We start from the raw sequence: 22,926 nt of genomic DNA, 5'->3' as shown, positions 1-22,926 counted from the left end.
TATATATATATATATATATATATATATATATATATATATATATATATATATATATATATATATATTTATATTACAGATCCAGTTTCAGTTATTGTTCAGTTGTGTGGAATTAAGATCAGTTTCAAACAGTCAAACAGGTCACATATGATTGGTGATTGATCTTTGCTTTGTCTAAAATACCCCATTCAGTCTAGTATGAGTTGCCTTTTTACCAGTAGTCACTGGTAAGGTTAAATTAGTGAAATGACCCATACAGGTCATTCTACAATAAAAATGTATATCTCATCACAGTTCCAAGCTTAGATGAAACCCTTAATGTTTACCAGTTTGTTGTGCATGTGTCTGCCTGGTTCTAATCTTGTGGCATTAACAGTTGGACTGCCACAGCATTCACTTGCATTAGTCAAGTGTATGAATGTTTACAAATCATGCCCATACCTATGACAAAGTGTGATCAACCCTAAGATTAAAAAAAAAACGAAGAAAAAACAAACAAACAAACAAAAAACAGCCTACAGCACAACAGAGCATGTTTTTATGAATTTTCAATGCGTCAGTTTTACTAAATCATATTTACATGTTTACGTCAGAGGAATGTTGACCAGTCATGTAATGCATTTTTAACCTCTCATGTTCATGTGCTCACCCTTATTGTAACATGGATGGATGTCAACCCAAACTCTAAACAGTTATTAGTATCATTTCTCAATGATTGTTTATGTCCCCTCCCCTGGCAAAATGTTATTAGTATAGATAAGAAGCATCCCATTTTAAAATAGATTAACACTTCAAAATCAAAATTGCAAACAACACGATGATATCCCTGTTTCTGGATAGACTTCCAACTTGTAAATCTGTGATATTTTATTGGTCTGTAGTAGTAAAACATGTTTTGTGAAATGCTATTAAAGCTAATGGTAGAACCATACGACAGTTTCAGCATTGTAAGCAATTGCCTGTTTTTATAGTTGCACTGCACTGGAAAGGAGATCTTGGTCTGAATGAGTAATCGTTTCTCAAATGTTAATTAAATATAGGGGTAGAACTGGAGTCCACCTTGGAGCCAGGAACAGAGTTACCTAGCTATGCTGTTGATGCCTGATCATTGGGATCAACCAGAACTAGGAACACAACCAAGGTACTAATTTCTTATGGCTCAAGGCTAGTAAGTAAGTTTGGAACCCCTGATGCTAACAAAAAAAAGAGTCATTGGTCTTGGAGAATTTATTAAACATTGTTCAAATTTTAACATTACTTTGAGTCTAATGCAAAAATCCCCTGCTCCCACAGGGTGCATAAAACAAATACAGAATGTGCAAAATCCTGAAACTGATAATATAAGCTATTATTTACTGGAGTTCTGGAAATAGCCTTGAATGTTACATAAAAAGGGCACAACTCTGGAGTGAAGCATGAACACTGACGTACAGACGTATTAGAGTAATCAAGAACAATAAAATACGAATCAGTCTTTACCAAGAAGAATAGCTGCTGTCAAATGTACCAAATTTATTCTGGTCATGAACAGCAGAGATATACATAGGCTGGCAAGTCGAAAATATACAGGTTCGCTTATGTGATAACACTTGTGCCTAAGCAATCTGGCTGCTTTGAAATAAAATAATTGAAATTTCTAGCTATATCTAAACTCTGCAATGCAATAAATGTCGTAAGCGATTTCTCCTTTTATTTATTTATTTTACTTTTATTGCCATGTCTCTGCATAACTGTGCAATTAACATTCATTGTCATTTCCCAATGAACCCAAGAGTGACAGCAACTTCTCTATTGAAATATATCATAGCTGAAGGAATACTATTTAATGCTAATAAATACATAGCAAAACAATGTATAGAAGCTAATTAGGATACACAGTCTACAATATATGGTTCATTAAAACACAATCATTAAGAAAAGAACAGAAAAAGTGCTTCAAAGCTGTTCTTGCATAGCACAAACCAAACTACTTTTGTGTAAATTATGCAACTAATGTTCAAAATGTACCAACAGGTTGATACAAACAATCTTTAAATTTAAATGTTTTTTTATTTATATATATATATTTACGCATGATAATAAATGTTCATACAATAGGTTAGAATTTAAATATCTATACATTTATATTTATACATAATATTTGTCTACATCCCAAGTGCAGCTTTTTATGGACTCTATTACTGTAAATTTGCATAAGACACCTGAAAAACAATTACTTGTCCATACCGCAAAATGATGTGTCACCTTGACAACTTCCAAGGATGATTACTTCTTACTTCGGATTGGCAGGACCAAATCATGTGATATGGGTCCATTAAAGTTCTAGTGCTGCTTCGACATAGGATGTGACCAGTTCCAGTACATCAAAAATGTGGATCATAGTTGCTGAAACTCTTATCAGCATATTTCTAAAGTTTTAAGACCAAGGGCATTAGCGTAATCCTTGGATTTCAGCAATGTACACGTCAAAATTATATATAAAGCTGTCATTCTTTGTGGTCAACATAAAGCTGCAGAAAGCCCTTACCATTTAGATAGTGCTACATTAACATCATTTGAAAAGGAAATGCAATAAACAAATCAGCGGAATCTTAAAAATCGGAGTGCTTTTTATCTTTACGTTTTTTGAATACTGTCTCTTGGTTTCTGTTGATGTTTTCTGAAAATGAACTGACTGCATGCTATGTAAAAAGAGAAGAAATCATGGTGTGATGGATGTAGTGCTACCCTATTGGTTTAGTTTTTTTCCAGATGGTGTCTATTGCAAAGAGGCAATAGATAAATAATTTATCAAAAATGTGCTGTCTTTAGCCCGATTCGCACAGGACTAACAATCACCACATAAACATTTGGTTTTAGAATTTTTACCGACATTGGTGAAATTTAATCCTGTGCGAACCGTCCATTTCTTTTTATCCCAGTTAATTTTTTTTACAGGACATCGGGACCTTCTGTACAATTTCAGACTCAGGCGTCTTGTGTCTTTTTACTCCTGTGCAAATCAACACTGTCAGAGTTATGTTAGAATAGATACAGCATTATTTGAATGTATGTATGGAAATACATATCACTCAAGGGATTAAATGGTTATTCTAGCCTTTGGGAAAGAAGTTACAATGAAATTAGTTATTTACACCTGGTTCCTTCTCTGGCCACAGCATCACATTTCATTTTGAAATTACTGATTTTTATTGATAGAAACTAATCCACGTCTGGGAGGTTACTAGACATCCTCTCCTTTTTTCTAACTCTGAGGACACCGGATTTTTAGTCCTGTGTGAATCATGCTTTAGACTTACAAGGGCATCACAAATTGAAGGCTTGTGTAGCTGGTATGCTATATGACAGGTCCAAAGAGTGGGAGGCAAGGGTAAACTATCAAGTGGAAGTGAATCTGGAAGTCTTGCCTTATGTGGTGCCTCAATTCCTCAGTACCCTTGGAAATGTAAAAAAGGCACTGCTCTTCAATCACTGGAACAGTGTGTTGTGATAGGCCTATGCAATAATTAACAGCACTTCATTGGCAAAATGTGTAGGGTCACTTTAGCATTTTGGAAGGTCACATAGAAAGTGGAACCCAATGTAAAGAATAAGAGTGATTTAATTCTAAATATAAAATGCATTCCGACATTAAACATTACATTTACATTCTTACTCACCACTCCGCCATTTTCAAAATATATTTATATATACTGTATATGGTTTTTTAAATCATCATTGGTAACTTTTATAAGCTAGCATTTAGAGGAACACCAACAGCCGCTTGGAAGTAAACCAATAAATACTCCCTCTTTACATATACTGCCTGACCTTCAATGTCATATTTCATACACAGTACTTCAATATAAAATAATAATGATATCTTCTTCTTCTTTCTTGGGTTAAGTTATACTTCTTAATTACAGTGTTTGCAAAGCTTAAACTTAATAATAACATCTGGAACACTGGATACTATTTACAATAAAATACTATAAACATTATGCTTTATGAAGTGTTCTATAATCAAAGTTCTGTAATATAACCGCTATATCCGCTGAGACATCATGTATTTATTGCTATTGCAGAAACCCTATCTTGATTATGTATTACAAGTAAATAAAACTGAAATTGTTTCTAAAATGTAATGGTAGAGTATCTGACTTATTTTCAAGGTAGCATTTAGTGATCCAAACCAAAACAGGAAAAAAAAAAAAAAAAAAAACAGTCCATGCAAATATATCTGATACGTAACAATTTTTACATAAATGTATTTAAGAGTTAATGGTCTAATGCAATAAATAAATAAATACATAAATAAGAAAAAAAAACATTTGTTAGGCTATGTGCATATGCAGATTAGCATTCTCTTGCGTATATATATATATTATTGTAGCATAATTAGTAGTAGCACATCCATCCTAATACATCCCATTTGATTTTAACCACATTGCCAAGAACCTAGGATTAGACTCTCTTCTTTTTAAATTTGGAGGTAAAATTTTAAATTTGTGTATGACATAGAAGCAATGCAGTAATTGGGGACTAGACCACCTCAGAAAAGTTTACACACCTTTGCTCCAAATGAACATTAAAAAAACTGATGAAATTAGTGGGGTTGAAATAACCCTTTGATTGCTGGCTCCCTATTTAAATAGGTTGCCCAGTAGACTAAATTAAAGGTTCCAAAGAGCAGAGGGAAGCATATTCTGGACATCCGGTCAATTTTGCTCACACTGTTAAAGGTTTTCTTGGCTTCTGGAGGCTTGGGTTTTGGTTCTCCTTCTTTAGAGTCAGTGGGAGCAGCACTTTTTGCAATGGTTGCCAAACCAGGGTCTCTGGCAATGTTCGGAGCATAGTTTGATGCACTTGCCGTGTACGTGTTGTTTTTCTTGATGAGGGATTCTTTTTTCTTCTTTGGCTAAAATTTAAAATATAAATAAACATGTAAAAAAATGCATCACTGTATCGTATTTGTGTAAATAAATCTGAAACATCTAGAACATGATAACTCCTAATAAGCATTCCTTAATATAGGAAGGCTTCGTGATCATGCTGGCTTCCATGGCAAACTACTAAATAACATAGAACATATGAGGAACAGTATCCCATATGTTTTCTTGACAAGGCAAGTACATCTCATTAATGCTAAGATAAATGAATGACTCAAAGGCATATTTGCACAGCCTGTTTTAAATATTTCCAACTAGTGTTGAAACTGCCACTGCTACTGAACGAATGGCAAGGAATGGGGGTGGTGGTGGGGCTTTTCATTTGTGGCATACTGTTCACCTGCATAGCTTTATAGCTATACTGTAACTGCAATTAAGAAGCTCTTTGGGGAACAAATACAAAACAGAATCAATTTTACAGTGAGGCAGAAACAAGCAACTTACAACAACTTTCAACCATAAAAGAACCAAACAAGTGTGGTTGTGGCAGGGCAAAAGCCCTGCTTGTGTAAATAGTGTGTGTGGGAATGTAAGGTCGGCAGGGATGGGGTTAATTCTGTCCCTGCCAACAATCAAAGGTGTGGCCATTCCCCAAGTGCTAACTGGGGAGTGGCCACATGTGTAAACGGGAGTGGAATCCTTTGTTTGAGAGGAGGGAGTTTGGTGTGTTTTGAACTGTGTTTGTAAGTATAGTGAAGGCGAATGCCCGGCCTATACGTATTCTTGTTTTGTTTAAACCTTTATTTTTACCCTCATGCCGTTTTGTGTGTTTATTTTTTCCTATTAAACGTAAGCAACAGCACTTACTGCAACTCCTGTCTCAGAGTCTCTAATTCTTGCCGGTAACATCTTGGGCCGTGACGCTACCTGCCACAGTGGTCACCATAGCAACGGCACTGGTAATGTTTACATACCACCTTTGATAACACTGCCTTTGTGTGAAGGGTGCAAAACGTGACAACAAAACCGTGAGCTTTGGAAACTATGTTCCATATTCGTGTTGGTGTCTTCCCTGCCAGATGGCCACACAACAACAGTGCAAAAGCTGCCAGACTGCCAGACCAAACAGTTTTTTTCACCCACAAAGACAAACATTAACTTTTATTCCTTTGTTCCCTTATCAGGGATTTGTATGAATTGTTAAACAAACACAGCGAAATACTGAAATGTACCTGCAATATTAAGCCTGAGCTGGCAGTTATGTGCCTTGAAATCACATCAAAACAAATCTATCTGTACAAGTGTATAGACCATTTAATTTGCGATGCAGAAAGATGACAGCGCCATAGATTATCACGTCACTATACTCAAACAGTGGCAGGACCACAGTGTTCCCAGCTCCTAATTAGTCATTTAAACTCATGTAGCTGGCATGCCAAATTGTACCCTGTAAGAAATAAAATGTACCTCAAGTAACCGAACTGTCTAGATATTGTTTTTTTAAAAGCTAAAAAGAAGTAACAGTCATTTTAATCTTCTATTGGCACACATGGTTTTATGCAGACCTTTTTTCTCTTTAAAATTACCTTTTCAGGCACAACGCTTTTCCCATCCCAGGCGTAGCCTCTCTTTGTGAAATAATTCACTGTAGCAAACTCAATAAGCGCAGAGAACACAAACGCATAGCAGACTGCAATGAACCAGTCCATGGCTGTGGCATAAGCCACCTTGGGAAGAGAGTTCCTAGCACTGATACTCAGTGTGGTCATGGTAAGCACAGTGGTTACTCCTGTACAAAAAGAAGAACAGATAAAGAACAGGAATCATGAATACACCTCTAGAACATAACATTATGACAACAAACAACTTGAGAGTTCTGAGGAGACCTTGAATTCTTTCACTTAATAGAACTGTGTTTGATTCTAGCATTGTATTATAAGCAGGTGTTTTTTCTCCTTTAAAAGAGTACATTTGGTTGCACTTTAAATTACAGGGCATGAATAACTGTACTTACATTATAATAAAGTTGCCATGGAAATGATCTTGTCAACAATATATTTTTATCTGATGTAAGTACATGGTAACACTTACATGCCGTTATATCTGATATTCTGACCATTTCAAAACAGAGTTAAATATTTTACAAAAAGGGAACAAATACACATGTTGTAAAATGTTTGTCAAAGGAGCATACTTCTTAAAGTACAGTATAAACAAAACTATGTTGAGCTTGTGACAAATATTTCAGAAGCATAATGCATTTTGCTGCTATCAGTTTCCATCTAAAAGTAATTCTTATGTCTGTTTGGCAGCACTGCTGGAGGAACTTCTTGCTATCTACAGGCAATTTTGCATTTTCAGAAATTGTAATGTTATATATAACATGCTGAATGTGACATATGTAACATTCGGAATATTGAATCTATACCAGCGCAATTTGTCAAGGAGTGAAATTGCTTAAAAGGATGAAGCATAAGCTATTGTTATGGTGGCAGCTTAAGCATTAAATCTTGATTAGCTAGAACACTGCTTGCCAAAATACTGCATGCATCCTGGATGCACACATCATGCAGTCTAGGACTCGTTTTGTCAGTAAAAACATTGCTCTGTATTTGAGATAAATTAAAGGTACACTTCTGAGGTGGAGCTTATAGATCAATAACATTTCAGTTTTCAATGCATTTTGCTATAAATATGCATAAAGTAAGTTGGGTTACCCAAGTGTGATTGGAGCAAGACAACGCAACAGGATGTCCTTAGAAACTAAAACAAACACCCAACTGAGCAAGCAGAGCTTCCTCCTGCCAGCTTTTCAGAGCACTACAAGGTACAGGTGAAATTAAAGCCAGTCAAGCATGAAAAAGCAGATGACATGTGTATCAGCATGTCCAGTTCTCCCCACAGATTGAGCCACCGCTGTTCTAACCAATACAAGACATTCAACTCATGCAAATGTGCTCAGGGAATATCTGCAGGGCTGGAGGACTCCAAAAGACATTATTTTGATCATTTGAAAAAGGTTTTCAGAATTTAGCAAATCTCTCATTAAAGCAAAGAATTACAGCCTTGCATTTTGCAAATATATATATATATATATATATATATATATATATATATATATATATATATATATATATATATATATATATATATATCAGGTGCTGACAAACCATTCTGCATTACACCCTTACTCCTTACTTCATGTAGAAACATCAGCTTGGCTTCTGGTATTTGTACTCATTTAATGTGCTATTCCGTATGGAAGCAAATTCTTTTTTTAGTAGGCTTCAAGTGAACTGGCATTGAGAAGCAATTTCTTATTAAGTATTCAAAAAGTGAATACTGCAAGCAAAAGTGGTATTGTTCAACATCTGCTTTACCATGTCTAATTCAGACCCAAATCACCTGCTAAGTGTTCATGCATCGTGGTAAAATATTGTAGTAAAATAGGCTATGGGTTATTTCAGTTACAGCGCCAGTCTACCTTTTAAATCAGTGCCAAAGACACCCATTTTTCTATTTGACACAGCTGCTGCTGAAGGTAAAAAAATGAAAAGAATTTCTGAAGTACCTGTAGTGTTTCTGATACGCTGTCAGAGAAAGAGAAAGAAGTGTTGTCGTTCTTTATTTTTTAACTATTCCAGATTCCAGAACATTCCAGTGTTTTGAGGTAGTGAAGCTAGACAGGGATAAACCTACACATGGAGCTATTTCCTGAAGGCAAGTACAGATAGTTATCTGGTCATTTATTCAGTGTAAAGCTGCCATATTAATAAAGCCTGAACGTCTATCAACTCAATAGTACTTTATCTGTGTTACAAGTCTTTAATGAAGGGGTTATTGTTTTTCTGCAGTATAATAACATTACTTGTTTATGTTGTTTAGATTACCTATATTAAATGACAGGCTGTTATTACATTTAGTATAGAATGATAAAGGACATTTATAGACTAAACGCCTCAAGTGTTTTAAGATTGTTTTGACAAGTCATATTTGATTATTCATTTAATATTTTTAGGCAATCAATACTCTGACCTGCACTACATGTGATGCAATTATTACTTTCCTTGACGGATCACACGTATATTTTATAAGATCTAACAAATGTTTATAACATAATCAACAAATAAAATAACAACAAATTAAACAGTGGTGCACTGAAAAAAAAAAGTTTATTAAAATAATAGGTTGATTGAACTGTAGAGCAACCTGTCATTCCATTTAAGAGATCGCTAATGATATGGCGATGCATGTAGCAATACGAATGGCAGAAGGTTATCAACAGAGCCTTTCCACCCCCATACACCAGCACGTTTTCAGTCTCGCACAAGGGGACTGCATCCACCGTTCACTGCAGATACAGTTTCTAATCTTCTTTTATTGCCACACACAACAAGGGTCAAACAAAACCTGAATTTGTGAAAATTACTCTTGAGGAACACTCTGAAACAGATGAGTGATCTACAACCTTTAAATGTGGTGAAAACAGATGTTTTCTGATACAATTAAGTCAGGCTGCCCTAGAGGCATCGAATGTTATTGTAATACCAATGTATAGATAGTCTCAGTAGACACAGAAACAGCCATAACAGCAGGACATTACAAAACGTAAAGACCAGGCCATTGTACAAATGGCGTGCTATTTTATATTTGCTTCTGGGCATTATGATGAATCTATTTAAGTGTGCTGAAATCATTAAATGGAAGAATTTCTCAGGCTTCAAATGTTTTTTTCTTGCAATTAAACCAAGGATCTGTCAGATTGCCATGGGGAACAGTTTTCTCAGTGGAGCAAGAAAGAATACATTTCTCTTCGTTCTTTGGATATGTTCTTTGGATATGTTCTTTGGATATGTTCTTGGGACTGCACTGTGGTTGGGCTTCACCATCATAATCTAATGTTATTTGTCATTTTTAAATAAATTGACATGCACTTAATTATGGTCCACTCAAATTGGCTTGATGGTGGTTTACCTATACCTCCCCAATGAGAGAGTGTCACATTGTTCTAGGCCTTCTGTATCTAATTTGGTGTGTGAAGAATTGTGAACATATGAAGCAGCAGACCACCCTGAACTCTAACATTAATCCACTTGGACATCTTCTTGGATTATATAATGCTGCATTCTATTAATTGCCTGAACTATGGCAGCAGTGTGGAGTAGTGGTTAGGGCTCTGGACTCTTGACCAGAGGGTCATGGGTTCAATCCCAGATGGGGGACACTGCTGCTGTACCCTTGAGCAAGGTACTTTACCTAGATTGCTCCAGTAAAAAACCCAACTGTATAAATGGGTAATTGTATGTAAAAAAAGAATGTGATATTTGTATAATGTATAATGTGGTATCTTGTAACAATTGTAAGTCGCCCTGGATAAGGGCGTCTGCTAATAAATAAATAATAATAATAATAATAATAATAATAATAATAATAATAATAATAATAATAAATCACATATGCATAATAACTATTTAATTGCAGCTAAAGAAAACACAGAAAGTCAAATGGATGACCCCTAGCAATGCTGCCATAAATACCACACTGGACTAATGACCCAAGAAGCCTGCTGAGTTAATAGCAGGAGGCTAGACAGACACTGCATTCGCTTCTTACTGTATTTGTCCGGCGAAATATCACTCATAGTCCTGGTCTCCTCCTGTGACAGCTGTCCTTTCTCTTGCAGACCCTCACCTATCAATCATACCATTTCCATTGGAGACTAGCATATCCCTTTGATGGACTGACACACACCGGGAAACTTTCCTTCAATCAACTTCAGTCAAACACAGAGTAATTAAGTATATAACAACTACTTAACAGGCAGTCATGAAAACTGAAATTACTTCTTATACCAGTGATGTAGTGTATGCTTGTACATGGGTGCTTTTATTACACAAAAAGAACACATAGTCTACAGTAGACACATGGCACATGCTTGAGTCTCCAAAAACACAGCCGTTTGAGCCAAGTTTGTCCTATGAGCCTCAGCTCAAATCCTAACTTCCTAACTCCTTCATATCCTATTCAAGTAAATGGTGTATGTCCTACAGGAAAATAATAATAAAAAAAGACACTTACCAAATACAGTTCTTGCAGGAACAGATTCTCTGTTGAGCCAAAATGAGACTTGGGATAGAATCACTGTCATTATACAGGGTAAATAGGTCTGAATGACAAAGTAACCAATCTTCCTCTTCAAATGAAAGTGTGTAGTCATGACAACATACTCTCCTGCAAATTAAAACAAGAATATTTTAAAATGACATAGTAGAAGATGCATAGCTGGAAAAAAAAAAAATCTTACATGGTTTAAGTTAAAAAATTCTATAAAGCTACGATTACTGACTGTCAATAGTGTTGCCATGACAACATTCTTATAAATGGAACTAAAAAGAATTCAAGCCTTAATCCTCGCTATGCCCAATTTTACTTTCCTTGGAGAAAAATTTGAATGTAAAAACAAAACACAAATGCTTGTCGCAAAAGTAGAAAATGAGAACAGGTCTAGCCAGCAGCAGACAATGTTGCAATGATGAAATGTGCCTTCAAACACAGGTTCAATTTATTATTGTACTGATGTGAGCATTAATGGATATCTCTCAAAGAAGCCTGCCATGGAAACCTGGTATGTATGTTTAGCAACAAAGCATTGATTAGCCATTGCGGTATGGTACAACATGCTTCTTCAAGCTCTTTTAAGGGTTAAGCCTAGAAAACCCTGGTCTTGCTCTATGGCTGCTGAGGCAGGGTTCAACTCCATAGATGAAAAGCTGTTGCTGCTTCTGGTACCTAATCACTTTATATGTTTTTGTTTAAACTTGCTTTAATGGTCTTGCCACAAGTGGATCATGTGAACAGCAGCAAAAGGTACCAAGGCTATCTACAGTGTTGTATTTAAAATATTTGCATACCCTGAATAAATATATAAACCGAATGATTCTCAGCAAAATAAAAGTGCTATTAGGAATACTGTTAATAGCGGCAATAAGGTAAACTGATTTTAATGTATCTGTTAGTACCTGGGAAAACAAACTGGAGATTCACCAGTTGTTGAATTAGATCATACAACCTGTAAAGCATATGCAATGTACTGCATGTCTAGAAAAATACGTATAGTCAATGCTTATGCACCGACAATGTCATCTTATGATATTATGAATTAATTAGTCATTTAGGAGACGCTTTTATCCAAAGCGACTTAGAGACTAGTGGGTGAATTATGAATCATCAGCAACTGCTGCTGCAGAGTCACTTACAATAGGACCTTCGTTTTATGTCTCATCCGATATATACAGTTTTTAGACTCCCTTTTAAAAGGCAAATGATCCACTCTTAATGTACTATTTTGACTATGTCAGCTATTATAAATTGTGGTACCAAGTCCACGGGGAGCACTGTCTTAATTTGATTTGAGACTGTAGTGATATTTTAACTGTGCAAGGGTACTTTCAACAGTGAAACACACCGTGTATAACACAGTATTGCTTTTTGCAACAGCTGCATAGCTTGCACACTGGTAAACAAATACACTGAAAGCCTATCTAGCCACTCAGTGCTCATGCACTGAGAATGTCAAGTGCATTTTGTTATGGACTGAACATCTCTTTTATATTGTTACAAAAGCATTATTTGTCTCTGTAGACGTGTGCCACTGAAATAAGGGCATGCAACTTTCAGGAGTAACTCTAAAAGGTTTCTATTTTTTTTATTTTTTACCTTTTGGTTTAATTAATGCAGTTTGCCACCACCAAGTGTTAGAAAGTACTCATACTGAAAATGTTATTCTTCAACAATTCAACATCCTGGAGGTCCCCCAATCAGCTTTAATTAATGATGTAAATAAATAAATAAATAAATTCTGAAAGTTCTGACTAAATGATTGCATAACCATAATGAGTGAGTCAGTATGAATCGGTGCTATACGGTCTTGAAGAGTAGTTTTTATATTTACATACCTGTGCTGGACTGGACAATCCCAGAGTCGACAGTTTGCCCCAGCAAGTCATACTGGTTAAGTCGTGAACCATCGTCAGCTACAACCACTGACTGTGCTGCACCTCGTGTCCATATGTATACAACCTCTGCACGAGTGTAGGCATCTAATGAAGCAAAGAATGGACATGTATAACGACCCAGATACATACATTACTGACATTACCATTGCTGATTTCATAAGAAATGTAAAACAAGAACAGAGCTATAGTTTACATTGTATTTGTTTTTTAAGTATCAGAGCACTATCACCTGGTAGCCAAGCTTTAAGAGTTAACACGTATATGAGTTGACTGCGGTATTTTACCCTGGTATTCCATGTTTATCAACATCCTTTACCATGCCTCGCTATTCTTTACAATGCTTACCTATGCTTTCCCTTTCTTTCACTATGCTTTGTTACACTTTGCTATGCTTTTATTATGGTACACTTTTAGAAGGATCACTTCAGTTTATCTGCTTTCTAGATATAATAAAACATAGTAATGAACTGTCTGTGGAGGGATATTAAAGCCTGACATTTCAAAGCACCATTTGTCCAACCTTGATTGGTAGAAAGAGCCTGTTACCAATTGGTGCCAAATACCAACACAATGGCTAGTAGCAAAAATAATAACCTTAACAAAACCCATATGGGGAGATGTACTCCCAAGGTTCAAACCACTGGTTACTGTTAAATATGACAGGAATGACTCCTATTATAGTATATAAGGGTAAATAGGGGTCACTGTTTAGTCAAGCACATGTTGATACATTGAGAGTAGGATGGGAAATGCAGAATGTATCTGAAATTAACTTACAGCTGCCAAACTTCAGAGGACAGGCATGAGCATCCATAGGGAAGTCTTCCAAATGCATCGGGCATTCTGCCCTCACAGTCAGGCTAGTAAAAAATGTAAGATATATTCATATTCAACATAAGATGTTCATACCTTCATAACAGAAACATACCCTGTTAGGTTGAAGCTACAGTAGAAACCAAGTGACACAAATGAAACATGAAACTGTTCCACACTCGACACAAACTACATTTATTTCAGCTTTTAGATGATGTGATGAGAAATGTTATATCAATTTATCAGGGATGTGTCTGTCTTCCATTTGTCACTGACTTGACATAAATATGTACTGGCAAAGGGAAATAATCTTCCCATAAACATGTTAAAGGATGCTTTGTAGTGACCCATTGTGACCTACATGTTAACACTCTTTTGGGGGCTTAAAATAGCATTATATGTATATAATGTATAGGATTGATATCATTAATATATATAATCAGAATGCTGTCTGAAACATATTTTAATATTGAGCATATAGCCCTGCTACTGTACTGAAAGGCAAAGTCACAGACACACGCCACCCATACAGTTTTCATAATACAGTTTCTACATGTTTCCATTTAATAAACATTTGATCTCACCGCATTGTGTACAGAAGTGTTCCGTCCTCTGTGATACGCAGCAGTTTATTGGGCATTGTCATGTTATGAGCCACAGATTTTTTCCCGTTGTGAAAGAATGTATCTGGCGTCCAGATTTTGCTGGCCATAAGGTTGTTTAAACGGAGAACTGTCATCGGACCCTTGAATTTTAATCTCTCATCTCTCCAGCTTTGGCGAAAGAAGACATCAATTGTGTATTCCTAGGAAATTGAATTTAAAAAATGTAATCATACCCAATGGTTCATGGTGTACCATACAAACAGGGATAAGGGGCATTCCTGTTTCAAACAACAGTACTTTTGGGCAACCAAAGGTAGTACATTTCTATAGTGCCTTATCGTGTCAAGACATCTCAAGGCACTTTTTACAAAAGAAATCCAATAATTTATGTATACTGCCTGCAGCAGTTGTCTATTGAAAGCAAGTGTGTGTTTTAAGTTTTGACATATTTGGGAAGACAGTTCCTCAGAGATGTTCCACAGAATGGCTAAAATGGCCTCTCAGAGTAGTATGTTTAGCTACTGCTGAGACTAGCGGTGGTCTCCTAGAAATAGTTTTAGTTTTGATTGTAATATCATGAATGCTACCTTCTTACATGATCACTACTAGATCCAAACATTCATATCTACTCATCATAGGTTTATTGTTTCCGACACACTCCTACTGCTTTTGGTCTGAGCACTATCTTGCTATTTATACACACTTCCTATACAGACCAGTATATCTGTCTTCTTTTTCTACTGCCTCATTTTAAATTTCAAAATCATCATCATTACATTACACAAATACGCATTGTTTCAAGATTATTAACTTCTTGAAAAAAGTGTCAACCTAATGTTTCTATGTCGATGTGTGTGTGTCATTGTACATTTTTGATCCTGAAGTTAGACTTTGTTGCTTGCTATGTACAAACATTATTATTCCAGAAATAATGTTCCTTGGGTTAGTGCTGACCAACACAGTCTTACAATGTTGAGTTCAAGCTTGCTCATCTTCCACATTCATACTTCCATGTTCTACATTCTACATTCCATGTTCCACAGAGGTTGGGTGTTGATGGCATCAGCTCTATTTATCCATCTATCTATCAACATCATATGCATGTTACATTTCAATTATTTAAATAGATTTATTTTGGGATGCTATTGCCCAGATAGCACTGGGACAGTAGCAACAAAAACATTCTGAAGTTTTGCAAAAAGAATAATACTTACCATATTAATACCATTTACTTTTTATGAATCGGAAAAAATAGTACTTCATTAAGTCTTGATGAATGAAGCTGTTGAATAAGCATCTCCAACGATGAATAATGTCAATGTTGTCAAAAAATGTAATTTTGTAGTTTAATATTATTTTCATAATCTTTATTAATACCGGTACTAAAAAAAGTGCCACTAGCCTAATAACCACTCCTTTCTCATTAAAATATACATTTTGCACTTTTTATGAGAAAATGTAAATACACTTACCATGTCATGGTCCGAGACAGGACCAATACTCGTGACAAAGATGTCAGTCTTCACTTCAGTTATGCGCTCTGTTGAAGCAGTAAATTAGGGCAGTGATTGTCAATGAACATTTTTTGTATTAGATCTAACTACTACTCAGTCTGGCAAAGAATGCATGTAGGTCTGATTTGTCATTACGGACCCATGCTGAATGTTTTTATCATTCATCATTCATAATGTTTCAGCATCACATTTAAATTAGAAATGCAATTTTAAATTAATCTGCACGCACTTAATAGGAAATTCTTCCCATGCATCAATCATATGGGTAGAGAACAGACAGTATTCAGTGTGCATTGCAACACATCTTCCTTAAGTTTAGTTAGGTTTTATGAGTAGCACAGTGATAAACTGTGGATATAGCACAGGGATATTTCAATAACAAAGGCACATGTTTTTTCCTGAAAGTTCCCAAATGTACCTGGTAGGGTTTGCAATTAAACAAATCCTCATCTGGTCAAAATCTCAGTTCACATCATCACATTCAGGCTTGCCAACCCTTGAATAATGTAAGTGATTCTTGAATTAAACTCTCCTTCTGTTTAAGTATTTCTCTAGTCAATTAAAACAGCTTTAAAACCCAAGCTGTCCTTCGTTGAATTCCCTTGTCATCGCCGTCTGTAACTGTGATACCTCCCAGCGTGTAAATTCAATAAAACGCAGTAGCAATATTTGCAGTCTGAATCCCTTTCTCACCTTAAAATTGACCACAGAATTGATCAGTATATAGATAATGGACACAGGAGTTGTTTTAACATCTTTAAAATATCGCTATTTTCTTCTCTTATAATGTTATCTGAACCTATGGTAATTTTATAAAACAGCCAAATCCAACAAAGAATGAATGTGTCTAGCAAGGTAACCCAATGACAGCTATAAAGCTATGCACTGACATATTTTGCGAAGTAAGCCTATATTATACTTGTACCTCCAAGCCCTGGTCTCAGGCGGTTGTCATATCCATCCAAAAGACTATCCAGGATCCTTGTAAACACTGTGGTGTTGTCCTTTACATCTTCGAGATTGGGTGTCTGCCCATGACTATCATAATAATAGGACAGCAGACAGAGAAAGGAACATACTGAAAATCAATTCAGAATGGTAATTGACCAATACTTTTCTATAACAGGATGTAGAGTAACATAGAATGAGGTAACTATAAGCAATTTAACTAGAAACAGTTTTTATGTTATGCCTATAATATTTTAGTATCGGCCTGGCTTTTGGGGTGTAAATTTTTCTGCTGTGGGGGAACAAAAAACATTACAACCAAACTGTGCTTACTGTACAAACAGAAAATTCATATACAATAAGTATATATATATATGATGAAAACAAATCCATATTATATACACAAATTCCAGATGACCTAGGAAAAACCGCAATTATTGAAATATGATGAATATATGTATTTCTTATAGCAGAGATTTGTTGTGCATCCAAAGCTTCCAGCTCTTGGCAGAATCGTATCTATCTGCAGTCCAATTTTAGTTTAGTTTTTTTTTGGAGGGGGGGATTAAATGCTAAACAAACGTTCAATGCTGGCAAACAAACTGCCGTGCATATCTCTCAAGGAGAAAGGAAGGTCATCACGATTAGCTAAAATGAGCCTGAGAGAGGGCATTCTGCAGTAGAGGTTAGAATAAAAAAGGGGAAAGAAAGATATGGAGTGAGAAATGATTCATCTAGAGAAGAAAAATGGGTAGTGTGGTAAGAATAATTGCCAAATTTAAATGTTTGAAATCATAGATTACACAACCAATTCTCAATTCCCTTTCAATTATTACAGCATTTTTTGTCCTGCTACACAAAATTATAAAACCAAACAAAAAAATGAAGAGAAATTGCAGTATAAAAACCAAAAGAGAAAAAAAGAAATTGAGCTCTAAAGCAAAGCATTTCAGCTCCGAAAAGGAAGAATAGTAATGGCCTTGTAAAATGGGCCATTTGTGTTAACCATTTGAAAGTATTTGAATTGAATACTGTAGCATAAATCAACTACTGTACTTCCTGTGATTACAGATATGGGGTGTGTTTATTACTGTATCTGGTCATTCTCTTTCATTTTATACAGTTTCTGTTATTTGCCAAATGCATCCAGAAAATGCCCTCAGGTAGACCCCACAGGAGGTGAAGGAGAAAGGGTTGCAAAAAAACATTATGTTTAGGAAAAAAAAGACCTGATGTCCCACATGGGCCACAGTGAATACGTTGCACTTGAATACCAGACTGTGTTTTCCTCATATTTCTTCCTGTGTTTGAGCATCAAAATTAAATTGATTATTCTCATGATTTTTAAACAAAGTGTTGTGCAGCTTTTTCGTTTGTTTGTTTCAATCCACTAACCTTGTGTGTTTTCCTAATGACAACTTGATCGTTTACCAACACTCAATGGTTACAAACAAAGCTTAAACTAAACAACTGACCACTACTATAAACTTTTATTTGAAACATTTACATCTGCAAAGAATAAAATGTCTGAAACATTATATTAAAAATGTACTTGTATATAAAAAAATGGACTTCTCACTGAAACAATAATGAGCTCCAGTACAACGTCAGTGCAACATTTCTAATTATACTATTCTACTAGTGATACTTTGATGGCAGAACACCAACATTGAAGCTCATGTACAATATATATATATATATATATATATATATATATATATATATATATATATATATATATGCAAGAAAAAGGTAAGAAATACAAATGTTTATGTAGAAAGGCTACTTCCTTATAATACATTGTGCACCAACTCCATCTACAGGTCATCAGAACAGCAACACTGTGAGCTGCTTCACTGTGTAGATTTCTGTGAAACTCACAGACTCACTAAGGAATTTGTACACAACATTAAGGTCTGAAGCTGAAATATCTTGACTGCAGGGCTTGTCTGACAACAAAATGAATGCATGCTGCAAACACAACCCAAGCAGTTTGATACCCTGTAGTAAGTGTGACATGCAACATTGTGTCCGAAGAGACAGGCCACATTCATTTAAATTACAATTACAGGATGAAACTTGAGTATTAAAACAATGTAATGGCAGGCCATCTAGATCCTGATTGTATGACGCAGTCAGTCTGGGACAATAATACTGTGCTTAAAATAAAAATGGGTTATACAGTATTGATTTTTTTTGTTTGTTTGTTTGTTTATTTGTTTTTTTAGTGTTGTATTTATAACTGTAAAATGCTGGCCTTTCATGTAAACAGAAAAGTAACTATGCAGCAGTCTACAGTACAAATCCATCACATAATATGCACCTTCTCCATTGTTCACTGGATTTATTAAATGAAATTGCAACAATAGTTGAGGAAACAGAAAAGTGATGTCCTTATTTATGAATATGCAAATGTAGCAGGTGTAATATTTGTTCACAAGGTAGCCAAATTATCAACAGACTTCTTACACTATGTATTAATACTAAATGCACACGTAAAAATATTTTAATAAACATTACAATCATGTTTAACTGAAGAGACCAGGATCTGTATTGCATGCAAGTCACTGCATTCACAAACACTTTAGTCTTCAGTCATACAATACAAAAAGGTTAGAGCCCTAGGGATCATGCTTGATTTGTGTCAACTATTATACCTCTTTCCAAGCAGGCCTCACTGTGTGTGCAGGTGGTACAATGCAGAATATATGGTGGTAATTAAAAAAATAAAACAACAACAATAGAATCATATCTGTACAAAAACATTTTTAAACCTTTGCTGTTGTTTTCTAAATAATTGTAATTGAACTGCACGTTGCCTCTACATACAACCTAAGTACATGGCATTGTAAGCTGTTACTTAATATAACAGTCTATACACTGTTATGACTGCATGCTGGAAAAACAGAATGAATAGTATTAGGAATTGTGTTTTCCACAAAATCTACTTTAATTTAGCTTTATCTGGGACTTTGGGTGGATTAATATCCTCTTGGTAGCCAGACCGAACTGGACAGTGTTTCATTTTGATTCAAACAGATGTACTCCCATGCAATAAACATCAACTCTACACATACAGTAGGATATAGACGTTCTTAAAAACAAAATTACCTTTTTCCAGAGAGCACATGTAATAACAGCAGACAGGCCCATGTGCAGTGACTGAACATAGCAGCTCTCCCCATGGTAGGCTCTGTTAACTGAAATTTAAACTGTAAGAGAAATATGTTTCACAATACAATATACCAAAAGAGAAACTCCCTTCTTTTTATGATAGATGTAGTATGTGGAGATTTTATTTTTACACATCATATCACTTGGGCAAAAGTTAAGACTTAGAAGAGAGCCTTTCTAACATCAGAACATACCCCATGCTGTAATGCAAACTGATCAACATGGACAGAATTGCAGGTCGCACACTCTCATGAGATACATTAGAATGTATTCTAGTTTCAATTAAAGAATGTACCTTCCTACACTCGTTATTCTTCGCTGCTCTTTGCAAGCTCGTTTGATTTACAGCAGTGTCATAGTTGTATTCCAAAGGACACACTTTATAATCAAACCATGTGCCACTTGCATACACAGCATCTGACTTCAAATCTGTTATCGTTTAGTGTAGATGGTGGCATAAACGAATTAATCATTCCACATGTTTGCTGTACATGTAATACAGCAGCAACGTACGACACTGTACCCTTCATCAGCTGTACAGGTATGTCATTTCACAACAGCAAGCATGCATTTCATCAACCTGCACATAGTCATTATGTATTCATTTATTTTCAGAATTATCTTCTTATGCACTACAGGGTAAATAAAATAAACCCAAGCGCCTGGTCGAGCACGATGCACAGCCTGCATGTGATTATATATCTTGCAAATAACTCATTTAAAATGCCACCTCGCTTGTTACTATACTACTGAGATACATATAGCATGCACTGAGTTGAATACACGAGGATTGGAACAACTAGCAGTCGAAAGGCTTGTGTTCTAGACTGCCGTATGTCCACTTATTATTATTATTATTATTATTATTATTATTATTATTATTATTATTATTATTATTATTATTATTATTATTATACCATGTTTGTTATTAGTTGTTATTTATACCTTAGTACCTTGAAGTTTTAATATGATAATGATGCATACACTAAACGTATTATTTGCATTTCGTGATGAATAAACATACAGTACGCTAGTTGTCCTTTGACTGTATTTACACCGTTAAGTGTTATTATTGAGAAAACAGTAGGAAGATGCTTTAGTTTCTCGCCCACAGATGCTCAAATTAATAGAAAAACCATTATGCCACATTGGCAATACATATGATTAACGTGTTGAAGGCAAATTTATACTGGGTAAGCACCGATTGCATTAGGTGTATTTCTTTTTAAACATAAACTCAATGGTGCTAAAATTGATGTAAATAAAAAAAAATGCAAGCGGCTACCGTTTGAATTCCTTTAGGTTTTGATAATGCAGCTTTAAATCACCGTATCACATACCAGACGTCCTATGTTGCACATAGTCTATTTTATAAATACGAAGTTATTAGATAAATTAATCAAACAACTGGCGTATACATGTGACTGTATCTTACCACAATTATTAGCTCTATTAGCTAAATTATAATTTTAAGCAATTAAGCAACTGAACAAAGCGTGGAATTAGAACTGCTGATGCCCGGTCGAAGTAACCCCCACAAAATATCAGTATAGCATAAGCAATGGCATATTCAACAATGACACAATCATTTCAAACACTAACTTATTTTTCTCACTTTTTATAAAAACTCCTTTCCGATCAATTTCTGACAGCCCTTTAAAAATTACAACAACAAAAGATCTAACTCAATGCAGTTCAATTACCATTCCCATTTTCTCACTGCAAACTGCTAAAAGCAATGCTAAATCAAAATGACAGGATTACTTACAGTCTTACAGTAATGACCAATAGCCACCAAACTGAATCGTTGACTAAAACTTTTACAGATACCTTTCTACGCGGTTTCGATGAGAACAATCCTCATAGATCTCTGATCTGCTGGATTTTAGCTGGACGCTCAAGAGGCAGCGGTTGATGATGCTCAGTTTGCGCAGGTCGAGCTCACTATTCCTCGGTCTGGGGAGTTAAACACTTCCCGGTCTCTGTAAATTGGTCATCTAAACGCAAAATCTACTCGAAATACGGAGATTGCAGCTAAATAAAGCTGTTTCTTTACCTAGACAATAGTAATATGTCCCTGGTAAACCGGATGTGAAATAGGCTGTGACTTCATGCCAAGGAGATTTTATTTTAGAATAGAAGGTGGTACCAATCTCTCATCTAAAGACCAATCCGCCCATTTTTTTAAATGCAGCACAATTTAACTTCCACTGCTGTCGGCTTAATCTCTTTTCACTGGCTGCAAAATCAAATCCTCTTTCATTTTCAACCGGATCTCTCTTTTTTTCTGCACTAGTCTGAGCTTTGATGTTTTGCAATCGAAAATAAATATCACTGTTTTACATTTATAAAATACATATATTTAGCAGCATGAGCTTCCTTTGAAACTAAAATAAAATCTTTAATCAATATTTAATAGTCATGGAAATATTTATGATGCCTTATGCATATTGCAAGAAACGGCATCTCTTTTCAAAGAGACCTGCTTCCCAAGTCAATAAAATCCACATTCTCCTACAACTCGAGATGTGACGAACCTCTCCAACAATCTGCCTAAATTATACTGTCGCGGTATGCTTACAGCCGAAATAAATTATCAGAATAACGCGATTTCGATTGAAATGCACAGCAACATATCAGTGCTGGTGCTTATAAATCCAATACTAAACTGGAATGAACGCTGTGGTCTGGTTATACCGCTGCAAAACGGTTTGCTGAAACTGAACATTGCATTATAGTCGATTACGTATTAAAGTTAAACTACAATTACCGAATCCTAACGATTGCTTACAAACTAAAGGAACTGTGGGACAAGGTTACACACTATTTAAACAACTGTTATGTTATAGAACACCCACCGATCACAATAATTGTTTCAAAGTGCATTTGGCACAGATGACTGAATTCCTCACGTCCTTCAGCAGCAGATAATAACACATCACATGGCAAATAGACTGGGAGAGGATTATTTATTATTTATTATTATTTTTTT

At 35.4% G+C, this 22,926-nt stretch overlaps 1 protein-coding gene across 5 annotated transcripts; it reads right to left on the bottom strand.

The window, feature by feature from the left end:
- Nucleotides 1-1,209: 1,209 nt before the first annotated feature.
- On the bottom strand, nt 1,210-22,638 carry LOC117431053 (gamma-aminobutyric acid receptor subunit alpha-1). Of its 5 annotated transcripts, none has more exons than XM_058996280.1 (10): nt 21,703-22,638; nt 19,872-19,960; nt 16,738-16,850; nt 15,771-15,838; nt 14,278-14,498; nt 13,658-13,740; nt 12,821-12,964; nt 10,944-11,096; nt 6,452-6,654; nt 1,210-4,894 (listed from the first exon to the last, which is right to left on the bottom strand). In XM_058996280.1, the coding sequence occupies exons 2-10, from the start codon at nt 19,943-19,945 to the stop codon at nt 4,583-4,585; spliced, it is 1,371 nt and encodes a 456-aa protein (XP_058852263.1). In that variant the 5' UTR covers nt 19,946-19,960; nt 21,703-22,638; the 3' UTR covers nt 1,210-4,582. The 5 variants fall into 5 exon arrangements, with proteins under 5 accessions (XP_058852263.1, XP_058852262.1, XP_058852264.1 ...); XM_058996279.1 differs by having other exon boundaries at nt 21,765-22,638; XM_058996281.1 differs by having other exon boundaries at nt 19,872-19,972; nt 21,991-22,636.
- Between the last annotated feature and the right edge of the window lie 288 nt (nt 22,639-22,926).

The sequence above is a fragment of the Acipenser ruthenus genome, chromosome 22 (genome assembly GCF_902713425.1).
Source record: "Acipenser ruthenus chromosome 22, fAciRut3.2 maternal haplotype, whole genome shotgun sequence".
NCBI lineage: Eukaryota > Metazoa > Chordata > Actinopteri > Acipenseriformes > Acipenseridae > Acipenser > Acipenser ruthenus.
The sequence above is the reverse complement of the archived record's forward strand: the minus strand, read 5'-3'. Positions and strand labels throughout refer to the sequence as shown.